General features: G+C 37.2%; 1 protein-coding gene across 3 annotated transcripts in view; it reads left to right on the top strand.

The window, feature by feature from the left end:
* The window catches only part of GLRA3 (glycine receptor alpha 3), a 98,698-nt gene that overhangs the window by 77,422 nt on the left and 5,244 nt on the right, over window positions 1-16,032 (top strand). For 2 of the 3 annotated variants that reach the window (XM_019470220.1, XM_019470219.1), the window contains 2 exons: window positions 9,387-9,601; window positions 11,203-11,349. In XM_019470220.1, the coding sequence (XP_019325765.1) occupies window positions 9,387-9,601; window positions 11,203-11,349 (362 nt within the window). Of the gene's footprint in view, window positions 1-9,386; window positions 9,602-11,202; window positions 11,356-16,032 lie in introns of all 3 variants that reach the window. The other variant, XM_009272342.2, reaches the window with a different exon arrangement.

Genomic DNA, 16,032 nt, shown 5'->3' with positions numbered 1-16,032 from the left:
AGCAGTGGCCCCCCCAGCCAGCTTTCCCCCGGTTTACGTACTGAGCATGATGTATGGAATGTTTCTTTGGCCAGTTTGGGTCAGCTGTCCTGGCTGTGCCCCCTCCCAGCTTCTTGTGCACCTCCAGCCTTCTCAGTCGGTAGAGCATGGGAAGCTGAAAAGTCCTTGGCTAGTGTAAGCACTGCTTAGCAACAACTAAAACATCGGTGTGTTATCAACATTATTCTCATCCTAAATCCAAAACACAGCACTGTACCAGCTGCTAGGAAGGAAATTAACTCTATCCCTGCCAAAACCAGGACATGCCCCTTCTAGGTCCTACCTTCAACTGACTTAATGCCTTATATTGGACCATTTTGCTGCCAACATGATAGTGCTTAAAGGAGACATAGCTTTGATGCCTTACTCTGCCGACCAGAACTCAAACTCCTACTTGTTTTGACAAACACCTAAACCACTCTTTTTGAGACTATAGCAGTCTCAAAAAGCCATGGCTTTTTAACCCCTCAGGGTTTTTACATAGACCACTTCTCAGAAAAGGAAGTTTGTACTTTCTATCCAGGAGGTATTCTATGGGCATGAAATCTCTGAAGCTGCTCATTCCTTCACTGAAAAAGGAGAAATTATAAACACTTTGAAAAACAAACAGAGTCTATGACAGGCTGAGGACATGACCATCCCTAGATACAGAAAACAGCACTGCCTGGACTCTAACAGGGCATTTTTTTCTGCAGGAGAAGAGACCTCAGTTGTCACCCCCTGCACTTATCAAAATTTAAACATTCTACCATAAAGATTCATTGAATAAAAATTCATCAGCTGTCCTGGAAGTAGAGACATTACATCTAGATGTCCTTGCTATTTATGTTGCTATCAGATTCTCCTTAGTTTCTACTTGTCCCCTCTCTGCCCCTGCTAACACAGTGCAGCATGTGACTAGTCTTACACATCACAAGACTTCTGTTCAACTCGATATCTGTTCTGGGGACTTCTGTTCAACTCGATATCTGCCAGGCTCCCAGGCCTTTCCTGCAGAACTGCTACCTACCCAGTCCATCCCCAGCCTGTACCAGTGCATGGGGTTACCCCATCCTCATTGCAGAACCGTGCATTTGTCTTTGCTGATTGTCATGATGTTTCAGTGGGTCTGTTCCTCCAGCCTATGGAGGTCCCTCTGAATGCCAGCTTGGTCCTCCATTCTGAGAGAGATGGGACTTGCAAGTGCAAATTCATCAAGCTGAAAAAATAAGTTGCTCTTTCCCACATTTAGTTTCAACTTTCTTTTACTGCAGTCGTTACCAGTCTTACACAAATGTTAAGTTTACCACCTGCGCCAGTATCTTTTTCCAAAGTCACTTCCTTCCTGACCAAGAACTTATGTAGTCAATGGCAGGTGGCAGCACCAGCACTGATATCCCCCAGTATGCCCCTGACATCCGCAGGCTGTGACTTGAAAGAAAAACTGAATGGTAGTACATTCCTACAGTTGTTTTGTGAATCTTGGCTTTAGATACATAGACAGCAGCCATATATATGAGAACTCGTCTAGTTTTACAGGCCAGACACTCGAAAAACATCATTTCTAGTCAGGCTGCATGATCATAGATACAACCTGAATGTTTTACGATGAGGAAAAGGCAAGTACTTTTATAAGCAGTTTTTATCTGTAAAATATACTCAAAGTACAATTTATATTTCAGTGCAAATTGCAAAAAGTGTCTGGAGACTGCACTTACCAAGTGATGTTTTATTACCCTGTCTCCTTCTTAGAGAGGTATGAAAGTAATTTCAGCTAACTTTACTTATATGTAATCAATTTTATAGACACAGTCTCTTGAAATAACCAGCTTTGCACACACACATAATTTATGGAGTGTCTTGTTTATTTAAGAAATTTTATAATGGAAAGGCAAAAGGACGGAAAGTACTTAACTCTATTTCAGTAATAAGTAAAGCAGAATGCCTCTCAAACGATGGTGTGACATTCTGGGAGGAATAAAAAGGAAGTCTTTTTACTGAATAAGGTAAACTCAGCTAGACTGCTTGCCTAGTGGTGATTCTGATAATGACTCAAACAGGAGAGAAAGTAAAAGGAGCAGTACTGCCTCATGAAAAAATCAGTTTATATATTTCATTCTCCGTCTTCATGCTTTCTGTGAAAATCATCTGCCGTTATGATTGCAGTGTGATACATAACACACTACTTTATCGCCAAGAGAGGTTAATTGTGGTCTTATTTTAGCAGATGCAGAACGAAAAGAAAGCACATAACAAAAGGCAGAAAGAAAGTGCTGGTCGTCTATTTCATCCCTCATATGTCAATACAGTTTTATTTCATTCTGAGACTATGTCTTGTTTTCAGCCAAACAGTTATTTCAGTTAGAACATAAAATTGTCCTCAGAAAATTTATTTCAATGTTAATAACTTTAAAACTAAAAAGCTTTCTATTTGGGGTTTGGGTTTTGGGGGTTTTTTTGCATTAATCCAGGTTGTCTGAGGACACTTGGAGCCAATACCCTCACTCTCACTAAAGACAATAAGCAACCTTTGCCAGGGTGATTCCATCCTATGTACTAGATAACCTAAAACATTAAGGCTCACATATGCAGGGCACTTAACAAAAGCCTTGATTACATCATGAATGATTTGGTTTCAGGACAATACTGATCAAAACTTCATCTGTCTGGGGCTCTAACACACACATACATAAAGGACTAGCTTTCCACTACCTAGCACACTGAAGTGTCCCTACTCAGGATAAGATGAGTGCCAGAACCAGCCTTAAGAAAGGGCTGGAAAAATACAGCAAAGGGAAAGACTATGATGGCCTGCAGTTAGATCATATTAGGTTGCGGCTGAACAGCAATCTAAAAGCCTCTCACAAGCTATTGTCAGTGTGTGTTGTCCTGCGAGAGACATTTGTTTTGAATAAATATTGGTCCTTTTTTCCTCCGTACAAAGGTACAGAGAGTAGACAAGAATATGCAAAGCATTGCAATGGCAACTATTTAGTGAGAACCTGGGAATCCAAGGTATTAACCATTAGAAAACAGTGAAAGTCATAAAGTGCAGTAGCCACATTGCATCAATCCATACAAACTCTGATTATTCAGTCAAACAGCATCTTGAGAATTGCAGTTACTCAGCTACCATTTGTTCTGATCCTCCCTCTAGGGCTACCATCACAGTACATTAGAAATATAATTTAATTTGTACTGTTTCTCCTTTGAAGCTAGAAGTAGAGCCTCAGCTAGATCTTGCAGGGTGTGGGATATTTTTCCCCAAGATTTTTTTTTCTTTAAATAAACAATATCTAGACATTCTACTTTATCCATACAAAGTGCTTTCAGTTCCCTGTCTATAAAACCACTCTGCAGAGAAACTTATGTGCAAAGACTATAGTACCAAAACCATATATCCAGAATCTCACACTAGCATCGGGTAACTGATTTTATCTAGCTAATTTAGATAAAAACCAATTTTATCTAGATATCTCAATAAAACTAGCTTTTTATCTATCTACTTTAACTAATCTCTTCAGTGCTATCTTATGAGATAGCAAACATTAATTAGGCAATTGGTATGACTATATTCACCACAGTACCACAGTAATCTGTACTGCATTTTCTGTTCCTTTCTCCTGTCTCCCTGTTTCTTAAGTCCACCTGTTGTTTTGTCTTAGAAGAAGAGTCTTTAACTTTTGCTTTTAGAAGAGAGGACTGTCTTTACTGTTCTCTCTATAGAGAAAAGTGTGTCAGCTGGCTTTTGCAATATGTTATCTTTTCCACATAAAATGAGGAACTGTGATTTTTACAAGTCTAAAAATGGTAAACACTGCAGAGGTTCAGAATAGCACCTAGAAATAAATACTCTGTCTAACACAATTTTCAAGCTCAGATTGATCTTGAATGCTTAAGATCTTTATGGGGAGTAGAGGAATTGAGCTGCTTAAGAAAGGGATTTCCAGAAGACAGACAAATGGGAGAAGCTCTATATTGTGTTAAGGGATCTAAATCTAAGTCAGCCATTTAGGCTGAGCATATCCTAGCCACTGAAGAAGTCTTACTCTCCCTTTCTCCTTTCCTGCTGTCTCTCAGTATTTAATCTCATGTTAAACCTGTGTCTCTACCTGTTTTTCAAGGGGGGAAATGCAGTGCTAGAGGAGAGGACCATCATCACCGTTCAGTTGCCCCAGGACTCTGTTAACAAATCTCCACAGCTAACAATATTCTGGCCCTTGTTGGTCATCAGTCACTGGTAAAAACAATTGTATAGTCTACATCCATATTCACAGATATCTTGGAATCAGAATATAAAATATCCGCTTCCCAGATCTAAGACTTATACTCTGCAGGGCTCCATAAAGATTTATTCAAATTTGTTTAACTTAGTTTAGTTCAATTTTGCTAAGCTTTGAACCATTCTCTATTCAGCAAGTATAACATCCTTATTTTAAGTAAATAGTTTAATGTAATTTCATTAAGCTATATAGTCTTTAGGCCACAGTCCTCTCTAGATCCATAAAATATTTCACAATAGATCAGATATTAGCATTATCGATGGCTTTTCTTATAAGGAAAGCCAGACTATGACTTACTAGTATCTAAAGTAGAATCAAGAACCAGCACCTACAGCAGATCTCTCTCCATTCTGCATGGATTAACAGTTGAATCTCTGCACATTTAGTTCCTTTCTTTTTTTTATACTTATTCATTTTATATTTTATTATGTTTTTAATTTTTAATTTCATAGTGATTTAATAATTATTATTACTCTGATCTTTATTAATTGTTTCTCAGGCACACTATTTCCTTGGCTCAGTTTCCTAAGGCGATTCTCCATTATGAAAACTTTCTATGTAGTTTCAGAAACAGCTACTCAGCCTTCCTGGGAATTGCAAACATGACCATGACATTGTAAGGGTACAGTAAGAAGAGCTTCCCCCAAGGGATACCTTAAGGGTTGCTAAAAGGGGACAAATATATTTAAGTTCTACCAACTACTGCCTCTGGAGCACTTTGAGGCAGATGAAACTGAAAAGAAGGACCCCTTATGGTCTGAAAGCTACTACTTATGTTTGATTTCCCTTGTACATCCCACAGTGCTGGCAGTGCCTTTTAATCACATAGGCATACTGCTACCTGCATAACCCACTGCTTAAACAGCACCTGTCATGGTCCGAGGAGGCTGTGCAGTGTGAAGGTGTGCTAAGGTAGAAAATTGCTCTTCTTGGGTTACTCACAGTTAGCCACAGCAGCAACAAGCAAAAAAAGATGTGACCTAGACACTGACTCCCAAGAAAAGCTACTTATACTTTCTGGGGGAAAGAAAAATCATATAGACTGACTGAAATACACATTTTTTTCACTATAGTATTGGTTTCAGTGTGGACATTGCATCGAAATCATGCCAGCCCAGCAGATCTGACATTGTTACCAAAGAACATGTGTAAGAGAGAAAAATGTACCATCACATGCATATATACCAGTACATTCACTTCATATGCATAGGTACAGCATTCAGCAAGGCAGCACTTTTGGTGCCTTTATCACACGTGAATCCCTGGTTAGGCTAGACTTACAAACACAAAGAACAATACCTCTGTTTCAGGGAAAAAATGCTTATCCTTTAGGAAGCCCTCAATAACTGTTCTTTCTTTTGCATTACAAAAATCTGTCCATGGTATGGATTGTGTGCATGTCTATATTTAGCTCTGATCTGAAACTAGCATCATGCCTTAATTTGTTACTCAGCCTCAGCAAAACCACAATACCACACAGGTTTCATATACTCCTCCTAGCCACTCTCCATGACATTTACAGTGCATATCAGAATGAACGAGAGCCTACCTTTTATGTACTGCGAATGAATTGAGCAATGCTCTTAGCTGCTTGTCTGTCTCCTTCCCCAGCTGAGATGACTTCATGGGTACGTCTCTTCTGATCCATTCAAGCCTCCAGTCAAATAGATTAAACCACAGCTTAACCTGGCTTTGAATTCGAAAGGAAGAGAAAGGGGGCCGACAGCTGGATGCTGGCTTCAGCTGGGAAACAACAGCACAACCTCTGCTGGCTCCCTCCTAGCTGAAGCTCACATCTGCTAGTGCAAACTTTTTTTTCCATTCTGCTTCATTAGCCAAGTTTATGCAGGTGGTTCTGATCTCAGCCAAGAAGGGCAAAAACTAACATCAACCCTTCCACACTTAGACCAGCAACTGCTGCAACTGCTGCGACTGCAGTGCCGAGACTGACTTCCAGCTGCTGCCTTTCTCCTCTGCTGTCTTCCACTGGCAAGAAAGCCAATAGTCAGCAGCGGAGTAACAGAGAGAAGCGTCTACCTGGGTAGCCACCAGTCTCCCTGGGAAGTTGCCACATATTAAGTTAATTTTTCAGTGCTGCACTGGAACTGAGCAGATGAGGAACACAGTGGTCTTGACTGGGAAGCAGTGGACATATGTCTGGCATGTCCATAAACTCACTGGGCCTAAGACGAAGGCAGGAGTCTAAGTCACACATTCTGTGGAGTTAAGCAAAGATATTTTTCCACTTTGAGACACACTTCCCTTTCTTTTTTTTCTTTTTTCTTTTCTTTTTTTTTTTTTTACCTTGGCCAATGATGTTTACAAAAATACAAAACCAAGCAAAGAAATAATTCAGTGTAATTCCTCTGACACATCACTCAGTCCTAGTTCTGGCTTCTTCATAATCCCACCTCTTTTCTCTCCTTTTCTGTGGTTACAATACATTCCATTTGCACTCCTTTCATTCAGAATCTCTTTCATTTTGTTAGGGTTCTGTTGTCCACAGCTATTTCTCTCTTTCTCCTTAGTTAAGGCAAACCTGGCAGACTTGCAACTACTTAAAAGTAATCCACATCAGAGCTAATATATTATTTATTGCTCCTTGTTTAAGACCACAGTATTTTTGTGCTGAGAACTCTGTAATAATTCAAGCCCACTTGAGTACTCGGGACAGAGACTCAAATCTCTTATCCCACCTCTCTCTGGAGGACAAAAAAACAATGTACAAGCAATAGCCAATGTTCACTGACACTCCAATGATACATATATTACCCATTCTGAGGCTCCTTAGTTTTTCTTCCTAATTTGTTTTGAAAGGAGAATATAGGACCCTATAAGAAGAAAATGTTGCATGTTGAGCTGTAATTCTCGCTGATGTGATGCCAAATAAAATGGCTTTGCAAGACACCTAGATTTGATTGATGCATTTCTGTCACTCCTTACCACCATGATTTAGTGTGATGTATGAGAGAGAGACGGTTGCTGTCCAAGGCCGCTGAATTAACAGAACAAATGTCACAAAAAAGGGGTAAGGGTAAGGACCAGCTTGACGTAAGAATATGATTCTGACAAAGGCCAGTCAGAGCAGAACTGCTAGTTATGTGGGTTTTATGAACTGCTAAGTAAAAGAATGTATCATGTAGATATTCTTCTGAAGATCCTGGAAGAGAAACATGGGGGAAAATCCTGGCCTTTTCTGAAGTAAACACCAAAATTCCCATTCACTTTGTTAAACCGGGACTTAATTCCTTGATTGAAGCAGAAATCAGTTTTGAAGGTGGGGGCAACAGATGGCTGAGCCAGGATTTGGGACACAGATTTCAGGAGTGTAGATAGGATTCAGAAAACACCGGCAATTATGAATGGAACTAATAACTGAGCTGGCAGATATAAAACTCCTGAGATATATCATGTCATTTTCAAATTGAACATCATTAACTACTGTCTTTCTAAATATGTTTTTTTTAGTTTCTCAGTAGAATAAAAATTTCATACAATCACATTTACTATGACATCATAGAAAGAACTAATGGCCTGTTAAAAGAACTATTTTGAAAATAATGAAATTCAGAAGATATTTCTAAGCGTTTAATATGCCTAGAATAAAAACATTAGTTTGACTTTATCTGAAACTCATTTCTGTGTATCTAATAATATGTTTTTTTTAGTTTCTCAGTAGAATAAAAATTTCATACAATCACATTTACTATGACATCATAGAAAGAACTAATGGCCTGTTAAAAGAACTATTTTGAAAATAATGAAATTCAGAAGATATTTCTAAGCGTTTAATATGCCTAGAATAAAAACATTAGTTTGACTTTATCTGAAACTCATTTCTGTGTATCTAATAATAATGTCACAGCATAAGATCACAAATATCCATTACATTAGTTTGACTTTATCTGAAACTCATTTCTGTGTGTCTAACAATAATGTCACAGCATAAGATCACAAACAAATCCATTACATAAATTTTGTTAATATGATAAATATTAAAGCACTTTTAATGTGCAACAATTTGCTGTAAAATGGCATTTTGACAAATAAAAATGGATTAGCAAAATAACTATCAAAAACTACTGGTAAACATAACCAAAAAACTATATACCACTTAAGAAATAAAAACTACATAGCTTTCCATGTTAAATTTAGAGTTAGGAAATGCTTTCATTTAAATAAGGAAGAAATCTGTATATTTCTTGCTGTGAGAAACTGTTTCGCATATACACTATTTATAGTAACAGCATTGCCTTCAGCACTATTCGTATGTGACTAATATGAGCATTGAGTAGAATTAGAAAACCTAATGAGACCAGGTCAAGATCTGTGAAATAATCTACAGTTTACAGGGTAAAAAACCCAATCTGGATAAGAGAAAAAAATGGTATGAGCAAACAATAGATTTTTTTGTTCTGGTTTTGTTAAATTAGTGGAAGTTGCTTGATGTTCAGTATCTGGAAAAATGAGGCCATTTAATCAGCTTCCTAAAGTTGCCTAATCTCAAGACCTCGATTTCTGTTTGAATCTCAGTCATTGTACTTTTGAGTTGGAACAGTTTGAATGGGGCTAAAGGAGAGATTTAGCAGAATCTCCTATTGATAACCCACACTGATCTTAGTACATTTTTCCCAAATTCATTGGATTAAAAAATAAATTTTTAAGCTTAAAATTGAACCAAAAGATAAAGGAGATTTTGTACAATGGGAGATGAAGCCTTTTCTTTGAATACAGCAGTATTTCCAAACACTAAGTGGGATAACAAGTGTGATTGCACAGAGGAACTTTCCTATGTCATAATGATTTGTGTTTCAGTCATCTCTTTGTTTTTATAAGGAAAGAAGAGTTCCAAAGCTTATCGAATTCTTAAATTTTCAGTTTTTCTGTCTGCTTTCTTTCCAGTAAACACTCCTGTCATAATGGGGACTGTACGTATTAAAAATCACTGAAGAGAAATCAAAACATTCATCTTTCATTAGACAACAAATATATTTGATGGAGTGTAAATTCTTTAGAAGGTGCACTAAATGTCGACAGTAAAGAACATTCTATTTCTATTGAATAATTCTTCTTTGTTATAAAAAGGAAAGTTTACATGTATTGAAGTCCGATTTCACCTTGAGAGGCAGATGGGTTACTATCTCATCCAGATGTACATACCGAGTCTCTTGATCGTCATTCTCTCCTGGGTGTCATTTTGGATCAATATGGATGCAGCTCCGGCCAGAGTGGCTTTAGGCATAACAACTGTACTGACCATGACAACACAAAGCTCAGGTTCACGAGCATCTCTTCCAAAGGTAGGCAGAATTTCCTTTGTTTGTACTGCATTAGTCATAATGCTAGGTGGCAAATAAACACCTTCCATCAACCTTATAATATGTGTTTTAATTATTAGCATTTAAGCGTCTTCTAAAGGAGATAAATAACTTTAAAATATTTAGGGGTTTTTTGAGCCACCAATCAAATATATTCTGTTTCTCTCCTGTCTCAACTATTTAACCAACCACATATCTACTAAATTCCATAAACCTCAGCAAGCGATGAAAGCAATGTTATTCAATACCACATAAATGCTGCTTGTTAGCAATTGACTAGCTCATCCTTTTCCAGATCCCAGTATCTGATGACATGTTAGCAAATATGACTGAATTTCTAAAGGTCATAGATTCTAACCTGTTCTCAATGATATTCCTTTCCCCAAACCTGCCTACATTATGAATTAACTCACTAGTTACAAACACATTTACATTAAAATGTAGGAAAATGTGAAGCTAAATAGCTCCAAACAATTGTATAAAGAATGGTTCACTACACAATGTAAATAGCTTAAAGTGTATTTCTATGATTAACTATTTAAGTTTTCTGACTTGTCATTGCTTTAAAAATTTTCTTTTTTATTTTAAGAGTTATTCCTTGACCATCTTCATGTGCCATTGCAGTTAATAGAAATAAAATGCATACAATAAAAATACACAAAGTCCATTTCTGTATTAGTTTTAACATGGTATTTTTAGGTTGGCTGATTAAATTTTTCTCTAAGTAAAATAGGTACCCTTAACAGAGGTGAGTGTGCTTTGCGCCTCAAGTATATGGATCCAAATGCATCAGAATGTAGCATCACAGATAAGAAAATGGAATGCCATAAAAACTCAGAAAAGCAAGAATGTAAGAGGTTACCAAAGAGAGCTACAGATGTTTTTGTCACATTTCTGTAAGCCTGAAGCTAGCTACGTTGGCTTATATGACAAAGCTTTTGTAAATCTGCACACAGAGAGGGAACAGGCCCTACTTTCCCAGTGCAGATTATGTCCTGCAGCTGAGCTTGGCAATAAAGGATTGCAATGAGTTCATCTACTCTGTAGTTGATTTTCAGTACTTCCACTGTGTCAAAATTACAGGACTAATTTGAACCTATAACTTTGATTTACCATGCTATACTAGCAGAGAATGAACATATCAGAGTTCTCCATCTATCTCCCTTCTTCTACCTAATTTCTATTCCAGGAATTTTAAATCAGATCAGTTATAATACAGGAATTCCCACTATAAGCTATCCTCCGGTTCCTTAGTATCATTCACAGATCTCAGTGGGACAAATGGAGGAAGAGCATGTGCTTCTTGTGGGTTATTTGTTTGTGATAAAATACACAGTAAATTATGAGGAACTGTTAATGTAAACAGTAAACACATTTTGTGAAAGACTACATTTTAAAATAATATTTAACCCTTATAGATTGAGTTGTTGTCCTTCTTATTATCTAGCTTTCATGTTAAGTTTTGTTTGATAAAAATAGTGTTGGGATCTGGATATATTAATGCACTTCTTCCTGACGTGAAATACTAAACTTCACATCTGTGGTTTTAACATATTCAGTTATCTGCTCTATTCTCTCCATAGGTGTCATATGTCAAAGCGATTGACATCTGGATGGCTGTGTGTCTGCTCTTTGTATTTTCTGCACTTTTGGAGTACGCAGCTGTAAACTTTGTGTCAAGGCAGCATAAAGAACTTCTGCGATTCCGCCGTAAGAGGAAGAAGAACAAGGTAAAAGTAACAGCATTCACAACTTTGAAAGAGAGTCTGAGATTGATTTATACCAGGATATAGGGTTAATTTGGTAAACATACTGCAGTTTAAAGTGGCAATATAAATAAAATGGCAGCACAGAATGAAATTCACTGTAGGCAGAGTCACTACAGGACTATGCACTGCATAAATCCAACTTGAATTCTAGAAAGAGGGATTAAGAGGGATTTAAATGAGGCATGGGCCATGTGGGAGCCATCTGCACAAGCATGAATTTCACTCTGTTAGAAGAGTCAGATTATACTTCAGTGGATGAGTGTTACTGGTACATGCAGCAGTTTGTACTATATTGAGATTCAACAAATAATGTTTCTAATTTCATTCTAGTATTCAGTTCAAAGGCTTAACAGCTGTGTTTCATATAAATATTTTTTTAATACAAAAAATACTTATTCAGTTAATATTATTGGCAGAAGAACAAACATTTTACTTTAAAAGGCTGAGAAGTTTTGGTTTTTTTCTTCTGTCATGTTAATTTAGTGTAAATTGTTCATACAACTAGTAAGAAATTTTACTACAGCAACAGTTATTAATATTTATTTTATAGCTGAAGCTATCTAGACTACCAGTAAAATAAGTCACTACTAATGTGCAAAGCCAAACAGCTAAGGCTACAGGTTTGAATTCTGAAGTCCGCAGTTAAATAAAGCAATAAGCAAAATTTCTTACAACAATATGTAACTCCTACTTCCGATTTTTCAAAGAGTAAATATTTCTCCAACCTACTCATTAAATGAGTACCCACCGCTGATGTCACAAAGAGCCTTTCCAGTGGCTTTCAGTCACTATCTAGAATATTACTGTGGATGAAAGTCTGACCGTAGCAACATGACTCAGTTCAGCCGTCTTTCATTCTTGAAGACGTTCCTCATTTTACTGCTTACATCACAAGGAGAAGACATTTTGCATGTTGTTTCCCTTTTACTTAGAAGATACTGAAAATCTGTAATGCTGTAAAGCCTACCTAAGCAGCCTCTGCTAGCAAGACTCCATGTTAAAAGGCAGGCTGGACAGTCAAATGAAAATGACATTTTCATACATTTGCCTGTTTCCTGTGTGTCGAGTCCTAGACTTTTTCAGGTGCAGAGAGAAACTCATGTACTGTAGCCTAGAGGATGATTCAGACTGCATGTACCTGCTTTCAACATTTGTCCCTGTGAAAAATGTGCTTTTTTCTTTTCGCTGACAGTAGCAGAAAAAACACTTTCTGAGACACACAGGAGGAAAGCAGCATGTTTGTGACAGGGTGTTTGTTTTTGAAATATGGCATCTCTCTGAAAGCTGCTTAAAGGTTTGGAATGGGGGGAATGGGATGGGCAGAGACGGATAACCGGACAGGGGACAGGTGAGCCACAACAAATGCATCATGTATCAAATACAAACAGCTGTGGTGAGTGATATATTATGTGACTATACTTTCAGTCCTTTCTTTTTTTCACCATGTATTATAGTGTCTTCTGCATCTCAGGCAAATTCACCATATTCGACTTTAGTGATGTCTTTTCACTTCCTTAAATACAGGTCAATTATAACCACAGGGTTAGAAACTGGCAGGTAATACCTTCCTTCCTCAGAATCAAACCAAAGCTCTTTCCAGCCCCCTCTTAGCAAGACTTCAGACTCACCAAAGACACTTCTTCAGCAATCACAATCAAATTTCAGTTTAGAGGTATGTGAGGAAGGATCCACAATATACAAAGTACTTCTAAGAGAAGACCACTTAACAAAAAAGTATGCACGTGAATAGTCTCACTGACTTAAGTGTTCTCCTGGATCAGTGCTTGACATAATGGCATTTTTGAATTCACACTTAAAAGTCCTTATTCTAATTTTACACTTAACTAGACAGTCTTCTAGCTTCAGGTAGGTTGTCTGCTAGGTTCTCATAAAATTAGAGGATTAGACTTAGAGACTGCAGGGTCTATAGTAAAGTATCAAGTACTCCCCTTAGATTCTGAAGGATGAAGACATGCATTTCGATCCTTTTCTTCATAACATACCCAGGTGAGGGTATTAACTGTATTCAGGCATATATGGCTTTCCCTTCCTCCCTCCCCTTTCCCTCCCATCCGTATGTTTCATCATGAGACAGGTTTCTCAGCCTAAATTTACCAAAAAATTCTTTGTTCCCATACAAGGTTATGATTTTGACAGACATTTTTCTGAAAAGACTGATTTAACTGAACTTTTCTTGACTGACTCCAATTCTGTGTAGAGCTAGAGCTCCTGGTCAGAGTTAACCTTTGAGAATACACCTACTCAAGCTCTAGAGACAGCTCAGCTAATTGCTTCTCTTTTTCTCAATGTTTTATTAAACCATTCCTTGCCCAACAAGTATACTAGAGCTTGAAACATTACAGCATGGAGATTTTATCTCTTCAAAAAATTGGATCGCATCCTAAACCCTCTGGTATACAAATAATAAATAATGTCTTATGGATTAAGAAAGCAGTTAATAACTAGCCTTCCTTACCACAAATGTTATTATTTATTTACCACAATTTCTAACATGAAATGCAGGCCCTAGGATCATAAGTCAGATTAACTTGTGTTTCCTTCCTCTTTTGTCTTTTTCAAAGTCAGTTATTATAGCTCATGATTATAAAGTTTTGTATGTGTTTGTTATCCCTTTGGACTAGGTCAACCAGCCACTGGCTCTCAGGAATTAGATTGTATTGACTTTTAAAACTACCATGTATAAAGAAATGTTCATTTGACCACAAAGTCAAAAGACACGAAAAGAAGTTAGGTTAAAAGGCTACGTTTAAAGTAAACTTCAGGGGCTTCCTTGAACATTAAATCCTCTTTCTTTTCAAAGTGAAAACTGCTATTCTAGTCAGTATTTAGGTCCAAATGGATTAGAAATAGAGCGGTTAGGATAAATTATTAGACTTTTTCATCCTATATGCTTACCATCTTGGGACATTTTACTAGGATTAGGCTTTTCTACCAGGTGAATTCCAACTGATGAATACAAAATTTTTTGGCACTGGCATTTTATCTGCAAGAGTACAGCAAAATTTCTAGTGATTCAACTGTTGCAAAAGTCCAAAAATAGATGGGTTTGGAGATGTTTCATTTCAGGTATATGTTGACAGAAGAGAACATGTATGAATAATATATGATTGCAATAGGGCAGCTGAAGAATTTCCAAAGTCTATTTTCTTTGTAATTAAAAAGACATGCTTGTTGCAAGAAATATTTACTTTTACCAAGTAACCCTAGCAATGGTCAGACGATTGAGTTTCAGTGCCGGAATGCCCTTGGGAGGTCAGTGAATCCATTTTCCTGACCTAAGTCAGGATCAGTTATACCTAATTCATCCCAGTCATAAAAATTCCACAAGCTCCCCTGCAATCTATTCCAATGGTTTAGACAGTTTTTTACTCATGCCTTTTTTGGCCTCTCATAGCTTCTCTAGAAGGGGCACAGAGAACTTCATTCCTTTATGTGGCCATTTGCACATTTCTATTCAGTCTTCTTTTCTTTAAATATTCCCAGTTGGTACAATCTTTTTTTTGCTCATTCTCCTTCCCTGGAAATTCTCCTAATAAGTCCATATAATTCCTCAAAACTGTTTGCAACATGAAGCTTAGCCAGTAACAGTTGAGAGCAGCCAAAACATCACATCATGCAAGTTATACACTGGTTTATCCAAACCAGTTTGCCATTTGCCTTTTTAACAACAGCATGGTATTGACCCATATCAAGATTGTGACCTTCCATAACTCCCAGGTCTTTTTCCAGAACTACTGCAGAGCCATTCATTTTCCATCTTATGTTTGTGAATTTGATTATTCCTGGCTAAATGTAGTATCTTGTATTTGCACCTACCGACTCTCCTGTAGTTTTCAGACTCTTTGTCCAAATCATTGAATTCAATTTTAACTCTAAACGTATCCTCAAACAATTTTGCAGTTTTTCCAGGTTGGAGTCTTTTGTAAATTTAATTAAAACTATGGATTATTCCTTCTCAATACTGATTAAAAACACAGGAGAACTGAAATCTCTCTCTTAAAAAGCATATGATAGAACTTGGATAAAACCCCTGCAGTAAACGAGTGTAGCAAACAAAATAAGAGCTGCTGAGATTTATGGAAAATTATACAGTTATACAAAATGTAATTAGGTACGGAGCTGTATCAAGACATTTTGGCATCCAAAGCTCATCTATCCTTGCCATTTTCCTTATGCCTTTTCCACTTACAGTCACTGCCTCTTTCTGACACCATCTAGTACATCTGCAGCTTCCCTTCGCAGACAACCGTAACAGCAGCATCAAAGGCAATTCTTAGGTATAACTGCACCCTCTGGCTATCGTTTTTTATGGTTGTAAGTATGGACCTCACTCAATGATTCCAAATAACTGAAAGGCAGATTTCTTTTCAGAGGCCCAATCCAATTTGTACAGAATTAACAAAAATTTTGAAGTGTCCGGGATTGTGTTATAAACACATTTATAAATAAAAACTGTTATTGCAACATAATATGCAAATTACTCATTGCTGTTTTCCAATAGGCGTCACAATAGGTATAAGATATTGTCCTAGTTTCAGCTGGGATAGAGTTAATTTTCCTCCTAGTAGCTGGTACAGTGCTGTGTTTTGGATTTAGGATGAGAATAATGTTGATGATAACACA

The sequence above is a fragment of the Aptenodytes forsteri genome, unplaced genomic scaffold (genome assembly GCF_000699145.1).
Source record: "Aptenodytes forsteri isolate BGI_AS27 unplaced genomic scaffold, ASM69914v1 Scaffold13, whole genome shotgun sequence".
Lineage (NCBI taxonomy): Eukaryota > Metazoa > Chordata > Aves > Sphenisciformes > Spheniscidae > Aptenodytes > Aptenodytes forsteri.
Note: the sequence above shows the minus strand (reverse complement) of the source record. Positions and strands in the feature narration are given on the sequence as shown.